Source organism: Delphinus delphis, chromosome 9 (assembly GCF_949987515.2).
Source record: "Delphinus delphis chromosome 9, mDelDel1.2, whole genome shotgun sequence".
Taxonomy (NCBI): domain Eukaryota; kingdom Metazoa; phylum Chordata; class Mammalia; order Artiodactyla; family Delphinidae; genus Delphinus; species Delphinus delphis.
In genome coordinates this window covers 100,522,675-100,540,799 of record NC_082691.1, presented here as the reverse complement: position 1 = coordinate 100,540,799, position 18,125 = coordinate 100,522,675, and the positions used below count along the sequence as shown (strand labels likewise).

The window sequence follows — 18,125 nt, the reverse complement described above, 5'->3', positions numbered from 1 at the left end:
CTTTTTTTAAGCAAAGGAGGAACAGGTTCAGAGCAGTTATTTAACTGTGACCCAAAGTCACAGTTATGCAGCAAGTTGGAGGGTCTGGATTGCAGATTTTACCCGACTCCAAAGTGCATGTATCCTATTCAGTTTATATGATTAAAAATTCAGGGGTCCAATCTGTCACAGTATCTTCGACTCAAACAACAAGCAAACAAAATGCAAACTTTAACATACTTGTTAATCACATTAGTGTACATGGTCGCCTTGCTCTCACCATAATTTTCACCCTTTCCTCCACTCTCATCACCGTCAATCATTCAGCGTCTAAGGGTTAGCAATTATGCTAACAGTTGATCAGGAGAACAGGTTGGCTTCTAAATAAAAATAAACAGTGAAAATCTGTGGTGTGGGACTAACTCCGAACACCTCAAGAAAAAAAAAATGAGCTCTTTGAGATGGTAATCCCTCATTCACGGCTGGGCGGGAGGGAACCTCCCCACACGCTGGTCCCGAGGATTCCCAGCGGGCGCGTCCCTCCGTCCCTCCGAGCAGCCCGCGGGTTGGCGCAGACCGCGCAGGCGCGAGCCCCATGATAATTTCTTTTTTAACTCCCTTGTGTTTTCTTCTGGTACATTTATAGTTTCATTTACATTTGTTAAATCTCTGATCCAGCTGGCATTTATTTTGTTGCCGGGAGGGAGAGAGTCCCGACACTGTTCATTGCCTTTATTCATCTTTTCCTCACGGATTAGCTTTGCCATGTTTATCAATTTATTTCTGGACTCGTTTTCTTCCATTGATGTGTCTATTCATGTCCCAGCACCACTGTCTTCAGTTCTGTAGCCTTTCATATTGTGACTGTATAATACTTTTAAACATCTGGGAGGGCTAATGTCCCTGTAAATACTCTGCTTTTTTCAGAAATTTCCTCTTTCTTTCTTTTTCTTCCTTTCTTCTTCTTTTTTTTTCGGCCGTGCAGCGAGTCTTGCGGGATCTTTGTTCCCCAACCAGAGATCGAACCTAGGCCCTCGGCAGTGAAAGCTTGGAGTCCTAACCACTGGACCGCCAGGGAAGTCCCCATGGTTATTTCTTACATGTTTATTTTCCCTGAGAACTTTAGAATTCAGTAGATCTAGTCTAGTACCCATTCTCTCTTCTCCCCTCACTCCCCCAAAGCATTGTTTTCAACAAGAGGACACTACGTTTATAGATTACATGAAGGACATTTGACGTGAAGCACAGAAACACAGATGCATACACAGGCCCCAGGTATTTTTCATGGTGCTTACTTCCCAGGTCCTATCGCACACGTCGAAGTACCCAGGGGGCTTGCCACTTCCTTTTCCACAGGGTGGATCAGTGTGGTGTCCATGGTGGGAACAAGAAAAGGTGAAGGAAGCTGAGATCCTGGCAGAACGAAGGGGGCCATCGAAGTAAAGAGTTCCTACGTAAAAGTCGTGTGATTTACTGATGGCATTTTTGTGACGAGGCAGGCACTTTAATCCGTTCCCTCAGCTCACAGTCAAAACCTCTACGAAGCAGGCACTGGTGCTATTACAAAACTGAGGCTCAGAAAGACGAACTTTCACTCAACTAATAATCGGGAGGAGCTGGACTTTGAACCCAGGGAGCCCAGGTCTCGATTCTCTATCTCGACCTTGAAGCTGAGCTGAGGCTGTTGGGTCAACAGCTCCTGGAAGGCTGGGCAGAAAGAAAAAAGAGAAAAATATGTTTGCCAAATCAATTGCTGCAGACCAAGGGCACGGCCGTTGCACCCAGAATCACGACGGATCAAGGCTGCAGCCTCTGCAGTAACCCTTCCCGCCTCCCGTATTCCTGCTTAGGAGACGGACAGTGGGTGGGCGCAGAGAATCATCTCCCTAATGTCTGCCGGGCTTTGTCAGGGGAAGAAAGACTGACCTTTGCAGCAGGGGGGAAGCCATGATACAATCCCGGCCCTTAATCCTGTGGTTAGGAAGCTGAGGTGGGGCTTCTGTGGGTTTCTGAGAATATCTGTCCCAGCCCCTTTCCGGACAGATGCCTGCAGGGTTAGCCAAAGTTCTACTGGGCTTGCGCGATGCTCCCACCGCCCACCCCCCACCCCCGGCCGAGCCCCCCACCCCCACCCCTGCCCCCGCCATCTGGCCTCTGCTGGACCACATGGTGCTGGGATTAGAGTCCGCTCAGGCACCCAATAATCCTCTAAAGCTTCAGTGCTTCCTTCTCCCCAGGGCATGGTCTCCAGGTCAGAAGCTCCAGGTCCTGCTGGGAATGGCTCACGGGGAACCCTGGTATTCAGGATACCAGCTTCCCTCAAGGTTCCCCAACCTCCTGTCTGGGTTGATAAACTGATTAAATTTTTATCAATCACTTGAGGGGTTGAGATTCTAGAGTAGTGATTCCCAACGTAGGGGTGGGGGAGAGGGACTTGGACCCCCAGAGAACATTTCAAAATGGCTGCAGACGTGTGATTGTCAGAGCCAAGGGCAGGGACAGCGGTTCTGCTGGCATCCACTGGGCAGAGGTCAGGGGTTCTGCTCAACACCCTACAATGCACAGGACAGCCCCGCCCCCAATGGTCCCCAATAGAGAATTATCCAGCCCGAACTGTCAGCAGTGCCGAGGTAGGGAACGCCTGTCCTAACATACGTGCGTGGCTTTGGTCCCAGCGTTCTATGGGTTTGTTTGTTCCGAGTGATTCTTACGCAGGTTCGTTACACGGAGTGTGGGCTGAATTAGCATAGACTTTGGTCACCTGCCCTCACTTTTCTGGGTCCAAGTCAAATAAAACTGTGGTGGCTGCCAAGTGACTTCATTCCTGGAAACCCCAAGGTTTTTGAACAGACGTCACGTCCAGCACATGGCCAACCCCACTTTGTTTCTCTGCTCCTCGTATTTCCAATGTTATCAACGAACCGACTTCTGTACAAAGCAACCCAAAGGCCCTCATCAAGGGCCCTGCTTTAGGTGCTTTATCAGGGAGGGGTGACCCTGCGGTCTGCAGTGACAGCCATCTTCTGTATGTAACTTTTCCTCTCCATTGAGAATCTGGGCTGACGGGTGTCCCTATTATAGGCTGGAATGTACCAGATCTCAGGTTGCTGAGGTGGGAAAAAGTCGCGGAAGATTGCTGCGAAGCTTGGCCTCAGAGCAGCATCCAGTTGGCAAAAGGCCCCTTAGTTCTTGCCCTTTGGATTCCCCGAGCAATACCTGGCACCTTGCTGTTGTCATTACACATCCTTCAAGGAGGTTTCATCCAGGCTCTGGTACCACCTGGAAAATCATCCCTGTTCCCAAGAAGGGCCACGCTCTAAGGCCACAACCTCTCACATCAGTGCGGGGCGTTGCACTCCCAGTGGCAGCACAACCTGGTCTGGAGGTCTCCGTCCCTTGGGCGGCACTGCCCTCTGTCGGCCACCTTCTGTACGTGCAGCTGAGCTAACCTCACCTGCCTTGTCTTCTCCACAGGCTTGTCCGGTCAGTCCCAGGAGGGTCTCCCAGGCTGCTTCCCGCTCTGCCACTAGGGTTGGTGCAGGGGTATCCCACCCCCAGCCACTACCCATCTTCAGGGATCTTGTGCTACTTGTAGTTGCTCTGAGCATCTACGTCAGAGGCTGACATTTACTGATGTGCCTCCCACTTGGCAGGGGAAGGGGGGTGGGAGATACTTCTTGCCTGAAACAAACAACGAGTCCGTCCACACCAGGCACTAAGAGACTTGTCCAGCCAGGCCTGGCTTCGGACCGCCTACGGCCGTAACCCAGGGACGACCTGGCCCCATCCAGTTCCTGTCTGACCAAGCTCTGGGCTGTCAGAAGAATTTACTGTTTGTTCTAGCCAATACCTGACCACAGGCCTCTGGCGCCTAGCCCCTCCACCCTTTCTGAGAGCATTCACGACCGTGAATCTTTCCTCTGCCCTCTGGGATGTAGATGTACCTCCTGCAACCCAGGAGTGGCTCCCAAGGACCCTTCCTCTGAGATGGAATCAGGAAGGCTCGGGCCTCTGTCCCCCGGTCTCTGTGGCCTACTCACACTTACGCCAACCCATCCTTTGTGGCTTTTCGCTCTCCTGGTTCTACTTGGCCCCGCTCACCCCTCCCCTCCGCTCTCGTTCTCCTGTTAAAGTGCCCAGTCACCCTGCAGGGGCACGGACCCCACGGAGCTCACATTTCCCTACTGTCAGTGGTTTCGGAATAAAACCTGATCTCCCCTCTGTAACTAATGTCTGGTTGTGTTCATTTCTGACAAGACCTGCTCACCCTGCAGTCCCCCTCGGAGTGGGGTGAGAGCTTTGAGATCAGCGCCATCCACGCAAAGCGGGTGGGCACGGATCCTGGGAGGGCGTCCCAAGCTCCCCCTCCCTGAATGGCTGCACAGGCAGAAAGGGAGGACGGCAAGATAGTGTGCTGGGAGGGGGTGTGCCAGCCCTGAGTTGCAGAAGCTGCCCAGAGAGCAGGGGGCGCGCCCCAGGACCCGGGGAACAGAGGTCGCCACGAGTGGTTCCATGAGAACTCAGGGACAGACATACACTGCACGTCTTCAGGCCACATCTTCCTCCTGAAGACCAAACCCACGTATCCTACCACTAGCTGGGCGTCTCCATGGAGATACCCCGGACACAACCAGCTCACCAGGACACACAGGAAACCCCAGGTCATCACGTGCCCTCTGTGGCCTGTCACTGAGAGGTTCCAGCCGCCAGGTACTGGGCACCGCATTTGCCCACTGCTCACCACAGGGTCCACCCCGCCTCCCCACTCCCCCCACGGTCAAGGCGCTGGCCCCCTTCAGCTCCTAACTAGACCTTCCATTCGCCCACTCGTCCCCATTCTCACCACCAATCTCATCTGAGGCCCATTATGCACCCTGTAGAGATCATCCTGGAAACCAAGTTGGGTCACGTCACTCCCCTGCTTCATCCTTCTGTGGCTCTGCATTCTCTCTGGATGCACTCCTCAGGGCTCAGGGTCTCTCCTCCAAGCACCTTCCAGCCCCAGGAGCTCTCCCCTCGGCTCACTCCATCCCCCTGCCCCAGGCAGGAAGCTGATCCCCGCCCAGGCCAAGCACGGCTGGCTCCTGGGTACGTAGGGGTATTAGGAACATGCAGGCCACGTAGGGGTATTAGGAACATGCAGGCCACGCTCTGTGGAATGTTGGGGACCGGCTTTATTGCAGAGCCCCGGGGGCCATGCACTCTGTAATCTGGGGTACAGATGGGTGGTGGGGCAAAGTTCCACTTGAACGAGTCCTCCGTCTTCCTCCTCCTGCCCGGCCTGGTTCTGGGCAAAATCCAGGACAGCAGGATTCTCGCTCAGGTCTCAGGAAAATGTAGTCTCAGTGTCCACATCCCAGAGCTGCAGCTCCAAGCAGCTGCCAGTCCCTTTCCTGGGCCCCACATCCACCCACCGAGAGAATGGGAATCAGGTGGGCAGGGGAGCGGCAGCCAGCGAACTTGGCCAGGACTTTGCCACCAAACAGGAATTTCCTCAGCACTCATTAGTCACTAGACACGGGTCAATCTAGCCGCCAATCGAGACTCAACAGCCCCACTCCAGGGGGGCCACAGAGGTCAGCACAGGAAGGGAGTTGGAAAGGGGGTGGGTGGGATGTTCAAGGGAGGCCCTGATCTGAGCAACAGGCCAAGCCCAGAACCAAGAAATCCAGGTGAGACATACCACGTTCTACCACCGCTCCAAAAACGATGCCTACTAAGCAGAATGCCAATCAACTCAACCATCAATAAATACAAGAGACTGGCTTCTTCCCCAGGGAGGCAATGTGGCGCAGCAGAGGGGGTGGGCTCCAATTAGCTCCGGGGCTGCGGGCAAGTGTCTGAGGTCTCCATCCCAACTCTCCAGGCGTCACCAGGCCAGGGGCTCCCCCGCCCGGCAGCATCTCAGCAGAGCCCAGCCCACACCTCGCCCACACCTGTCCCTCTGCGCCCTCCCTCGCTCCAGGTGACCTACGTGCTCCGAGAGCAGGAGCTGCCTCCAGTTTCTTCAGCTCCTGCGGTGCTCAGGCTGCGCCTCTGGGAAGGGAGGGAGGTGATCCAGGTGGGGAGGAAGGGGGAAGAGGATATTCTGAGGAGATCCCACTTCCTGAGCAAGCCAACGTAAGTGACTTCGTGACTGTAAAGGACGCTAAACATACCTGTTCCAACCTTGATCCAAATTACTGTGACGCTTTGGATCGTGATGTTTTGTGGGACTGTTTTTCCACTTCGTCAACAATTCCAGAAATTTCACATCGAAACATGTCAAAAATTAAAGGAGAACTCCAAGAAAGGCCTTTGCCACACCTGACCGAGCCCCTCCATCTCACAGGTGAGGAGGCCCACACAGGCAGACGCTTCCTGGGGTCACACAGGGGGACGGTGGCAGGGCTCTGCCTCTTCCCCCAGGGCTTCCTCCCCGGCCCCGCCCAGGGTGCTCAGAGCACCCTGGGCTGAACGGCCTCCTCCCCAGGACAAGCAGCCTTCTCTGGCTGCCCCACTGGGTAAAAGGCGCAGCCCCACCCCTGTCAGCTCCTGGCCTGGACCTACTCGGGAGCGGGCAGTAGGAACTTGAGGGCTGGACATCTGCTCCGGCCTGGCTCTGAGCTCGGGGCTTCCTGAGGCCCAGACTGTCTGGGGAGGGTGGTACTTTCCAGAACCAGGCAGGCCTTGGGGGAGGGAGCACGGAGGGACTGGGACACAGTTGTAGGGGTGACAAAAGGGTCATCAGGGACAGTGGAGCCGAGGTCATCCAGAGAGCTGGGGCACCTGAAAAGCACATCACAGAACAAGTCACGGCCTCGCTGTGGAGACCCTTCTCCCCCAGCCCCGCCCTGGAGAGCCTGTGCCCGTCACCCAGCTCACCTCAGACCGCTCCCTGCCCCCACCCTCCCCTCACTCAGAACAGATTCTGCAGCCGGCCGCCTCCTCTGGGGCCTGCAAACCCGCAAACAAGGCTGGGCCCACATGCTCCCCCGCAGGACCCCGAGTCTTCCGCCCGTCCCGGCCGCCCAGCGCACCACTGGGCAGGAATGGAGCAGGCGCTCAGCATTCTTTTTTTTTCCTTAATAAATGAATGCCTGAATCCACACGCAAAGTCTTACAACCCTGCCTGACCTTGTCCTCCCCCCCGCCCCGGGCCCTTCCCCACCCCTGCCCGTCCGCCCAGCAGTACCTGGGGCCGAGGAGGCGGCAGTGGTCACTCCCACAGGAAGTGCACATACCAGATGGTCTCATTCTTCAGCTGGGGCCCGAACAGGGGGTTCAGCTGAGCCAGGATGGCGATGAGCCAGCTGCCAGGGACAGCACAGTGAGGGTGAGCCCAGACACAAGGAACTCTGCCGTGCACACCTCCCACCACGCCTTTGGTCACATGACCGACCCAGCAGCAGGGTCTGGGTTCTGGAGGGAAGGGCCTCATGGAGCCACCCACACTGCGGCCGGCACGGGGGCTCAGTCTGGGGCGTGTGGGTTTGGGTTTAGGTTTGGTTTGATCTGATGTTTTGTAGATTTATAAGATCCCTGCGCTGGGGCTGGACCCTGGGATTAGCGAAGAGGTAAGACGGCCTCCAGGAGCACAAAGGGAAGCCATACCGGCTTAACTGAGCATGAGAGAGGCCTCCCTCAAAACCAGAGCTTGGATTTATTCCTCAGTTTGGCAGCCAGGGTGATTTAACACGGAGCAACCTAACATAGGAGGATTGGGGAGGGATAGCAGAGTGCCTTTTTTGTAAAAGGGGAGGGGCTACCATGAACGGCAGTTTTAGAAAGAGAACCTCTAGACATGAAGGACCTGGAAATTGATTCCCTCACACTGTCCAGGCACTCGCATCTCTTGGAACGTTTTCTATATCCCAGGGACCTTTTCCAAGTTTGAAGACTACTGCTCATCCAGTGGTTCCAAACTGGCTGCATCACAGTCACCCAGGGGCATGCATTAAAAATATGGATTCCCAAGTGCAGATCATGAGAACTGTGATTCAGTGGGTCCAGGGTGGAGCCCTAAAAGCTGTGTTTTTACAATCTCTCCAGGTGATTCTGATGTCCCATCAGGTACAAAAGGCACTGAGCTGGCCCAACTCACTCATTTTGTGGATGAGAAAACTGTAGCCTATGAACATGACAGAGCTTGTCCAGGTGCTACATTCAGAACCGGAACCCAGAGTTCATGACTTCCAGCCCATCGCTCTCTTTGCCTCTCCAACTGCCTCCTCTTCTGTGCTTTACAGCCTCAGCCTTTCAAGAGCTGAATGTGCCAGGACCAGGACAGAGGGGAGAGCAGGGCTGGGAAAGGAGGAAAGAAGGGGGCACAAAGGCCCCAGCTGACTTCGAGCTGGGAGAGCAGTACTTACAAGAGGTAACAGCAGACAGCGGTGGCCACCAGCATGGTGATGGTCACTCTGCAACGGAAGAGGACGTCAGGTCAGGACGGATGGAAGCATTGCCCCCAGGAGGCCTGGCCGAGGCCAGAGAAAGAGCTCCTGGTGCCAGCCCCTTTCCCGTCTGATGCCACCTGAACACAGGGAGGCTGAGTTCTACTCAGGGTAAGAATTGCTAGATGGAAAATAAAAACGCCAAGTGTCACCTCTTGGGGAGGCCAACCTTGATCACATCCAAGTTACATTATGCATCTTTCCCTTCACCTATCTGCCTTCTCAGTCCCACTGTTTCTCCATCTTAATGCAAACATGTTGGGAAAAGACACTGCACAGAGCTGCACTTGCAGCCACCCACCATGGAGTGGCCTCTGGAATCCAAAGTTCATCGGGCAAAGGGAAGGAAGACAGGAGACCAGAAGACAGGGCAGGAGGCAAGGAGACCGTGAGCCATCTCTGAGGCACAATGGGCAGTTATAATGACAATAGCAACTGGCTACCTTGAATCTACTCAAACGCTGGAGACAGAGGCTTTAAATGCAGGAGGAAAACTTCAGAAGGAAGAACTCACCAAGGTCTGCAAGGGAGGCGAGGCACTAAAATGGTTTACAAAGTGAGGCCGTGGGACCTCAGCCCTGCAGGTCCTTTTTTTTTTTTTGCCACTCCGCGCGGCATGCAGGATCTTAGTCCCCCAACCAGGGATCGAACCCGTGCCCCCTGCAATGGAAGCTTGGAGTACTAACCACCGGACCACCAGGGAAGTCCCTAGCCCTGCAGATTTTTAAGAACAGAGGCAACACCCAAATGCAGCCTCCAGCCAAAGCTAAATCTAACCCAAACCAGGCCCTAGGACCTCTGATCTAAAGTACTTTAAGTTGGTGCCAGAGCAATTAGCATTTGATCCATTCTTTCAACATTACCAAGCGCCGTGGGCCAGTCCTGTACTGGGCAATGGCGTCTACAGTGGTGAACAGGACAATCTTCCACCTCGAGGAACTTGTAATCAAGGGGAGAGAGTGCTTTACAGCTGAAGATGGTATGAAGCAGAAACTGGTAAATGGTGCAAGAGGTAGAGAAACCTGCTAGGGGACCTTCAAAAAATAATGATACTGGGCTTCCCTGGTGGCACAGTGGTTGAGAGTCCGCCTGCCGATGCAGGGGACACGGGTTCGTGCCCCGGTCCGGGAAGATCCCACATGCCGCGGAGCAGCTGGGCCCGTGAGCCATGGCCGCTGAGCCTGCGCGTCCGGAGCCTGTGCTCCGCAACGGGAGAGGCCACAGCGGTGAGAGGCCCGCATAACACAAAAAAAAAAAAAAAAAAAAAAAAAAATGATACTGGCTAAAAATTATTCAATACAATATGTGCCATGCACTAAGAGTCTTATATACATTATTTTGTGTAAGCCTCACAGCAACCTTAAAAGGCAGGTATCATCATCACCCCCAATTACCTAAGAAGCAACGAGGCTTGAAGGTGTGATAGACGCTCAAGGTCACAGCTGGGCAGCAGTGGACAAACTGCATCAGTGCCTAGCCACAGCCTTTACCTTTACAGGTTGGAGGGTGACCCGTAACTGTCTCCACCTTTCTAAAGCACGAGCATCTCTGCCCTTTGGCCCCGATCGCCTGCCTGTTCCCTGCTGAACGCGGCCCAGCACAGACCCGAGAGGAGTGGGGCGCCGTGCGCGCGCCTGGACAGTGCTCGCTGCACCGCGGGCCGCCGCAGCCGCCGCCGCCGCCGCCCGCGCAGCCGCCGGGGGAGGGGGAGCGCGCGGCCGCGAAGGTGTCCACAGGGAGGCTGGGCCGCGCGATCCTTACCCGCGGTTGGGTCCTTTCGGCACGAACCAGGGCCCGGCGATGCCGATGAGGCCCCAGAACGTGGTGAAGATGATGACCGGGAGGGCGAAGGAGTGCGCCGTCATGGCCCGGCGCGGGATGCCCAGGCCAGGATGCGAGTCAGAATTGCAGATGCTCCGGTGCGCGGAGGTCCGGCCCAGGCAGTGGGCGCCGAGTATGCGCAGCAGGACCCGGCCGCCTAAGAAAGCCCTTTCAGCGAGCCCGACCCGCGCAGGCGCTTCAGCGCGTCACTCGGGGTGGGGGCGTGGGCGGGCTTTGCTCTGAGCCAGAGATAATTAGCTTTGAGCAGCTCCCCCAGTTTTGGTTACGGGATTAACAGGACTGAGGCATGTGTCGAAATAAACTCTGCTTTATTCAAATAGAAAAAGGTTGAGAATCTTTTTTTTTTGCGGTAAGCGGGCCTCTCATTGTTGTGGCCTCTCCCGTTGCGGAGCACAGGCTCCGGACGCGCAGGCTCAGCGGCCATGGCTCACGGGCCCAGCCGCTCCGCCGCATGTGGGATCTTCCCGGACCGGGGCACGAACCCGTGTCCCCTGCATCGGCAGGCGGACTCTCAACAACTGCGCCACCAGGGAAGACCCAGACATGGTTTTTTAAACCATGTTTTGCACATCTTTGAAACCAGAGGAGGAGAGAACATCCCTGGGCCAATTACCTGGGGTGACCTCGTCAGCCACTTGGATGAGGGAAACGGCCCATCTTCACACTGTCCTGCTAAATACTTAGCACCCTAGGAACTGAACCTGCGCTTCGAGGGAAGAAAAGTGTCTGGAGTAAATTACACTCCAACGTGTCTGGCTAGAACAGGGGGTCGGGACCCCGCCTTCCCACCTGGTCTCTATGGCTACTGAACTCAAACTGTCAGTTAAAATGCTGGTCACTCAGAATGTCAGCCCTGTGGGCATGTCTATGGAGATCACAGGTAGGGAATGAGGGTGGAGGCATGGCTAGGACTCTGGCCAAAGGCAAAGAGCTTGCTCCTTCCATCCCCAATGCCCTTCAGCTTGTTTTTTTGTGAGGCAAAAATAGGAAGGCTCTCCAACAACAGGGTCTCCAGGCCCTGGGGTCTGAAATGCTGCAAGTCTCTTGAAACAAAAACGAGATGTCAGCTTGGGCAAGGGGTCTCACCAAGCTTCAGCCTGGGGTCCTGCACAAAATGGTCAGCGTCCTCTCTGCCATTAGCGAACAGAGGGGACCCAGGGCATGCCTGTGCCCCTCGAGAAAGCGGGTAGTGCAAATCCCTGTGACAAACAGCATTTTCAGTCGCCCCCCCCCCACACCCTGCCAAGGGGCCCAAGTTTCTCACGAGCTGGCATCGGAGGCTTCCTCAGAGCACAGATGTGGAGAGGCAGGGGCGTCCCTAGCTGGCCTCCACCTCCACGACTAGACTCGCACAGGGAATCGTGCATGTGGCACTCAGGCACGGCACTGCTCGCAGGACTAGCCTCTTGCTCTGAGCATTCTTAAAGGATAGAAGGTGCCATGGGGAGGATGCCTACGAGAAAGTCACCTCAATCTGAATCGCTATGGATAGGGTGGGGGGGCCCACTTTAACGGGCCCTCCTCCCTTCCATCCCACCAACTCACACCCGCGGTGCCTGGCCTAGTGCAGATTCCTGAACTCCCCACGGTGACCTATGCGAATGGCAGAGGGAGGCCTGGGCTCCATCTTGGCCATGTGGACAGTAACACCGCCAGGGTTCAAGCTCTAAGGGCCCGTGGTACACCTCAGCCCCCGGAACACGGGGCTGTCAGGGAGACAGTGCCACAGGTGAAACGGCAGAAAGCGAAAACGGAATTCCTAGCTCGAAGCTGAAGAAAACAGGAAAGCGATGGCGCTAAGGCTAAGTGCTAAGGGTGGGGTGCTGGGAAGGGAGAGTCAGAGACACTGGGAACCAGGGGTTCTGCCAGACAGTGAGACACTCGCTACCAGCATCTCAGGGGCTCTCGGCACCTTCTAGGAGTGGGAAGTGGACAGATGGCTGCTTGAGGGCCAGGCCACTTGGACCTGCATCACAGAGCAGGGACCCCACCTAGGGCCAGGCAGCATGGCCAGGACGGAGCACTACTTCCTGCCCGTCTAAAACAAGAGAAAGGCAGCGGCAAAGAAGCCCTTCCCTCTAACCTGCCCTCGTTTCCCACCTGTGGTTAGGAAGGCGGGACCCAGACACTACATCATCCTCAGCCGGAGGAGCAGCCTAGGAACCTGCCCAAAGCAGCTGCCCTGGAAGGAAAAGTGCTTTACTTCCGGGTGGAAGAGGAGATGGGCTGATGTGGGGAGGGCAACGGGAGCCAAATAGCGTGGGACACCCTTCTGTGCCGCCAGGGTGGTGGTTCTCATGCTTGAGTAAGCCCACAAAGTTCCTGGAGGGCCTTGCTGGAAACAGTCCCGGGGATCTGATCAGGTGGGTCTGGGGTGAAACAGATTTAAACAGACACCCCTAGTGATTCCCAAGCTGGTCCCCAGAGCAACTTTGGGAAGAGTGGACTAGACCATTATGCTGAGGGCATGTTGAGAGAGCACCTCTTCCCGTAATAAGGACTTGGGTGGCAAGGGACAAGGACAAGGGCTGAAGGCAGCCAAGTCCACTCTGCAGCCTGAGGGCCGTCTTTCAGAGCTGGAGGCGCTGTCATCCATCAGTCCTGTGGCAGCTGGGGCACCAGCAGGCACTTGGCTTCTCTACTGCCACTTCATGGAGAGGGACACAAAGGCACAGAAAAGAGGAAGGGATTAATCATGGTTGAACCACTGCCTGCAGCAGAGTTGGGACAGGATCCCAAGCCCCCCCAGTGCAAACCTGTCCTGTCCGCTCTGCTCTGTAGAAGACCCGGGCTCAGCACAACACAAGGGCTGCGACTGGTGGAAAAGGCCAGGCCCCCTCCAGGGAAACACTCCTCCCCTGTCTAGGAGCTGCAGGAGGATAACCTTTCTTGATTGCTCTGTGCCAAGGGGTTCTGCTTGCCTCACCCTAAAGGAAGGCCCTGGGAGGAGACAGAGAAAGTCTCTGATGCGAGTCTCCCATTTGAAGTTGAGGCTTCCCTGCTTCTGCCATGGAGCCAGGGGGATAGATCCCAGAACCAGGCCGCTGTCCCTAGACCTGCTCATCCCAGGCCCCTCACCACGTGTCTACCCCACGCCACTCAGGCTGTGGGCAGCCCGCTGGGATGCTCCCCAGCTACCCAGGGGCTGGAAGGCTCCTTTAAGCCCCCTACCCCCAACCGTCTCTCCCACTTCAGAAAAGTCCTCCTGCCACCAAAACATGGGGTGAAATCTTTCATGATGGAATTGTCTCCTGAAGCACCTTTAAAATGAGCTTGAGCGGCGAACCCTCCTGCATACTCAAGTGCTGGGAGGTCTCGCCCAGCCTAGGCGGGGCCTCGGTAAGCAGGCTGTGCGCCTCCTGACCACCCCCCCCACCCCACCCCCACCCCCGCCTCCCTGGGATGTGGGCTGAATTATCTTGTCACTGCCGCTTCCCAGTGCTTAGGGAGTCCCCACCAAGCGAAGACTCTAGGGCAGCCTAGAATCCCAGGGCCTGTCACCATGATCACGAGGGCCAGGGCAGCAGGGGGCTCCCAGGCAACCCCTCAGGGTCCTGCTCTTACAGGAGCGCTTTATCAGGACAGCCCAGGGCCTCTTGGCTGGGGTGGGGACACAGGAGTCCGTGGCGTGGCTCTAGGACGCAGTCCGTCAGGACCTCCATGGGTTCCCTGTAGGACGGGATGGGCGGCTTCTGGGTCACGGCCTCCTCCACACGGAGCGCTCCCATCTTCTCCTTCCTGAGCCCCGCCCCTCGTGCGGGAGGAAAGGGAGGGTACAGTCAGACAGAGAAAACAGATCAGATGATAATCCCCTCCCCACAACCAACTGCGCCCCAAGGTATGTTTGGTGAAGAACCCCTGGCAGAACAGACTGGAGACGCACAAGGGCTGCTCTCTGCAGGCCTGATGGAGTCCCACTCTGCTGACTTTCACCCTGGGGCAGCGGAGCTCATGCGGGGGGGGGGGGGGGGGGGTGGTGGCAATTTTGCTCCCAGGGGACATCTGGCAGAGTCCGGAGACCTTTTTGATTGCTGCAACGGGGAGGGTGCTACTGGTACCCAGTGTGTGTGTAGTGGGAAAGGCCAGGGGTGGCCAGGCGCAGGACAGGCACCCACAGCGAAGCACTACCTGGCCCTAAACGGCAGCAGTGCTGAGGCTGAGAAACTGCCTGGGAAAGAAGGCTTTGTCATATACAATCTGGCCGTGTTCTCTGTTTGCTTCAGACGTACTAGTCCCATCGCCCTATGATTACAACTTGCAGAAGCGCACAGCTGATGGCGTCTTCTCCTTCACCTTCACAGATAGGGCACTGAGAGCAACTCACTCACCAAATGCGTGGGTGAAGGACTCCCATGTTGGAATCACCCTCCTTCCTTCTCTCCACTTCTACGGCCCCCTCCCTGCACCCGCCCCCCAGCTGCAGGTCCAGGGCCACCATGCTTCCTACAGAGCGTCTGTCAACCCTGAGGCCAGTCCACTGCTGCTGATCACAGACCCTGAGGTAAGATGACAGCAGAAGCAAGAGGACGGAGACCCGCTGTAGGAAGACGCCAAGGGAGAAAAACCATGGCTCTGTCACCGTTCAGTGACACAGGAGCAGCCTGGAGAAGCTCTGGTTTTCTTTGGTGTTCAGTGACTACTTGAAAAGAGGAAAATTTCGTACTTAAGACTTCCAGTAACTTGGCCTCCAGGATAATGTCACCTCCCCCTCAAGCCCAGTCCCCACCTGGCCTTCCAGGCTAGGTGGGAGGCTTTCCTCACGGACCCCTCCCCTGCCTGAAACCCCCAACCTTCTCCTCCGCACAGCACCGTCCTCACAGCCCCTGTGACCTGCACCGACCTCTTCCCTCTGCAAACAGGGTCCGCACAGCCCCACGGGGATGTGGTGTCTCTGCCCTCGCTGGCCCAGTCCCCACGTGATTTCTGGTACTAGTCTGCACCTTTAAAGACTGCCGTGGGCACTACTGGCCAGACGCTGTTCCAAGCCCTTCACGTCTATTAATCCGCTTTACAGATGAAAAACCATAGCACAGAGAGATTAAGCTGCCCCAGGTCACGTGCTAGTCAGCGGCAGGACGAGCATTTGAACCTGGGCAGCCTTGCTCTGGAAAGTCCTGCTCTTAGCTGTATGCCCTGTGCCCTGCAGGGTGGGCGTCCTGCCTGCTAGCTGGATCATAATCTCCTGGAGGGCAGGTGTCCTGTCTTGAGCACCCACTGGTCTAGCAAATGGTAGGGCACGTGACACCTTAGGGCAAGCCCACTGTGACAGCGGACTTGAGCAGACTCTACCAGGCTGTGGGCTCAGCATGGGGTTGGGAAGCTAAGATTCTCTTCCTTTGCTTCCCCATGTCCAGGAACTCTGCCACGCATACTTACTTGTGTGGGAGCGGGGTGGCACTTGGGCACAGGCGTAGACGTGGCTGAAGCGCCGACCTGAGGAGGTCAGGTACCAGTGCTGGATGGCGGGCTGGGGGTTGTACTCTGTGACGGCCACACCATTCACCGCTGTCATCATGAGCATGTTGATCACCTCGTTGGAGAGCTTGGTCCTCTCATCGGTCCTGATCCGGTTCATGGCACTGAACCCGCGCTCACAGCAGGAGGTGGAGACGGGCACACAGACCACCACTGCCACGAGCCTGCTGAGCAAGGGGAAGCGGCAGTCCTGGGCCAGGGCGTTCCTGCACAGCATGGAGAATGGCAAGTTCTTGGCGATGGCTTTCAGGCCCAGCCACTCCTCCAGCAGTGCTTCCTCGCTGTATCCTGGGGGCAGTGAGAGTTCAAAATATCTGGCCAGGGCAAGAATATCATCATTCCCAAAACCGGCCAGTTCCATCCCACTTGGCCAGGCCATGGCGTCAAACACCTCCATGTTCTTGAGCTGAGGGGGACGGTCCACGTCAAACCTTTGCTGGAGGTATTCAATCCCAGTCAGGATCATTCTCTCCCTGTCCGCCTGGAACCGCCGTTCTGCCATCTCCATTCTGTCCAAGAAGATGCCGTGGAGCCGCCCATCCCTGAAGCCGGCATTGAACTCCTCCTCCTTGGGTCCTGCCTGGTGCCGGAGGGTCTCCAGTGCTACATAGGCCCGGCCCAGCGTGGAGTTCACCTCCGTAATCAGCACGATCTCCTTCTGGCACACTTCGGACAAAGGCCTGTAGATGCTCAGGAAGTCCAAGAGGAAGTGGCAGAACTTGACGAAATGGAAGCCCTTCATCAGCTTCAGCACGCCCTTGGCCCTGTGCCCGACCTGGCCACCTGCTTCCGCCACGCTCTGCAGGTGCCTGGCCAGGGCGGGCCAGCTCACGATGAGCGCACTCAGCGTGCGCCTCTTGCTGGCCACCCACCTGACAGCGTTCAGGTCCTTCAGGCGGATGATTTCCTGCTCCAGCGGGGCCGCGCCTTCCTGCAGCTCATTCAGTCTTTTGTTCGAGGACTGATAGAACTTGAAGACGGTTCGGATGTGCCGGTCACACTTCTTGACCAGGTCGATGCCTCCACAGGCGTCAACCACGGCCAGGTGTAGCCGGTGGGCCACACAATGCACCGGCAGCAGCTGGGGGACGATCTCCTGGAGCTTCTCCACCAGACCTCCTCTGCAGCTCAGCATGGTTGAGCCATCGGTTCCCAGGCCCACTACCCAGCCAGGCTTCCGGAAGGGGATGTCCAGTTCGTCCAGGGCAGAGATGATGGTCTCAAAGTATCCATCCACCGTCTCGCTGTAGAGTGGGGCCAGAGTGATGTAAGACTCCTTCACCTCCATTCCCTTGAAGTAGCGGATGTAAATGCCCACACAGGACTGGTCGGAGGTGTCTGTGGCGCTGTCCAGCAACACGCTCACACACGGGGAGTTCCGGACATCCTCAAGGATCTCCTTCTTCAGAGTCTCGGAGATGTATCTGATGAACTGAGTGCAGGCAGTGCGATTTCGGTACTTGCCCAAAATCACGGTCCCAGTGCTTTGGAGGAGTTGCAGGATCTTCTCAAAGTCGTTCAGGGGCCTCGAGTGGTACGCGATGGAATAGGCGGCATTGAAAAAGTGCTCCATGTCGGCCATCAGGTCACTGGAGATCTCGGGGACGAGGGCGGCCTGCGGGGTGTCTTCCTTGACTTCCAGGGTGTTGACACAGAGCTTGTGTGCTTTGCTGACTTCATGGTACTTTAAAGTCTCCACTTTAAAAGGACCCGTGTAACCTCGGACTAACCGGGATGATCTGTCGTGGAGACTAGGTCTTTCTTTGCAAGCTGAGCAGAAGAGCTTGGTCTCTTTGGGGTCAATTACTAACCATGGGAACTGCCCAAACCACGACCTCTGAATTGAGCGGGGTCTGTAAGTCCTCTTGATTTTCCTCCGTCCATCTGCTTCTACTTCACAAAGGCTGGGATTGCAGTAGGAGGTGCACGTCTCCATGGCAGGAGCTGGGAGCAGTGCAGATTCTTCAGCCGAGGCCTGTGTGTGTGCCTCTCTGATGGCCACCGTCGTCTTCTTCCCTTTGGAGCAAGTCAAACTGTGCTCGGTTTTGCTGCCCAGAACTCTGCAGCCTCCTATCAGCTAAGACACCCCAATTCAGTAAGTACCCCTTATGCAAAGCAGAGAGGATGAATGTCATCCACCTTTCTAGAAATCAGTAGTGGCTTCTATTTAAACCCTTTCCCACTAGTTTCTCTGAAAGCCAGTCTGTCTCCCCAAGAGTTGTCTGCTAATCCTTGTGGATTCTTTAGCCAGCCTCCCCCTCCCTATCCACATATCTACCCTGAGATCATGTGACATCAGATGCTAATAAGCTTACCTAGCACCTTGGCCACAGATGCTATTGGATGGTTTTAATCCTCTTTCGAGGCACCACAAAGAAATGAGGTTAAACATCCAAA

General features: G+C 56.0%; 2 protein-coding genes across 2 annotated transcripts in view; both read right to left on the bottom strand.

Annotated features, from left to right (window-relative positions):
- Window positions 1-6,612: 6,612 nt before the first annotated feature.
- ATP6V0E2 (ATPase H+ transporting V0 subunit e2) lies at window positions 6,613-10,405 on the bottom strand. The gene is made up of 4 exons (XM_060020042.2): window positions 10,173-10,405; window positions 8,331-8,378; window positions 7,154-7,271; window positions 6,613-6,747 (listed from the first exon to the last, which is right to left on the bottom strand). Exons 1-3 carry the CDS (start codon window positions 10,274-10,276, stop codon window positions 7,178-7,180), a joined length of 246 nt encoding a protein of 81 aa, XP_059876025.1. The 5' UTR covers window positions 10,277-10,405; the 3' UTR covers window positions 6,613-6,747; window positions 7,154-7,177.
- A 3,252-nt stretch (window positions 10,406-13,657) lies between these two features.
- The window catches only part of ZNF862 (zinc finger protein 862), a 29,292-nt gene continuing 24,824 nt past the window's right edge, over window positions 13,658-18,125 (bottom strand). The window contains exons 7-8 of the mRNA XM_069541038.1: window positions 15,630-17,744; window positions 13,658-14,004 (exon numbers count right to left, since the gene is read on the bottom strand). Coding sequence (XP_069397139.1) covers window positions 13,814-14,004; window positions 15,630-17,744 — 2,306 coding nt within the window. The 3' untranslated portion in view covers window positions 13,658-13,813. The remainder of the gene's footprint in view (window positions 14,005-15,629; window positions 17,745-18,125) is intronic.

Bases quoted from the DNA above. Each gene is read 5' to 3' on its own strand.
- ATP6V0E2 (XM_060020042.2), bottom strand. From the start codon at position 10,276: ATGACGGCGCACTCCTTCGCCCTCCCGGTCATCATCTTCACCACGTTC. The intron at 8,379-10,172 runs GTAAGGATCGCG...CTTCCGTTGCAG, and splicing joins CCGAAAGGACCCAACCGCGG to AGTGACCATCACCATGCTGG. The intron at 7,272-8,330 runs GTAAGTACTGCT...TGTCCCTGGCAG, and splicing joins GCTGTCTGCTGTTACCTCTT to CTGGCTCATCGCCATCCTGG.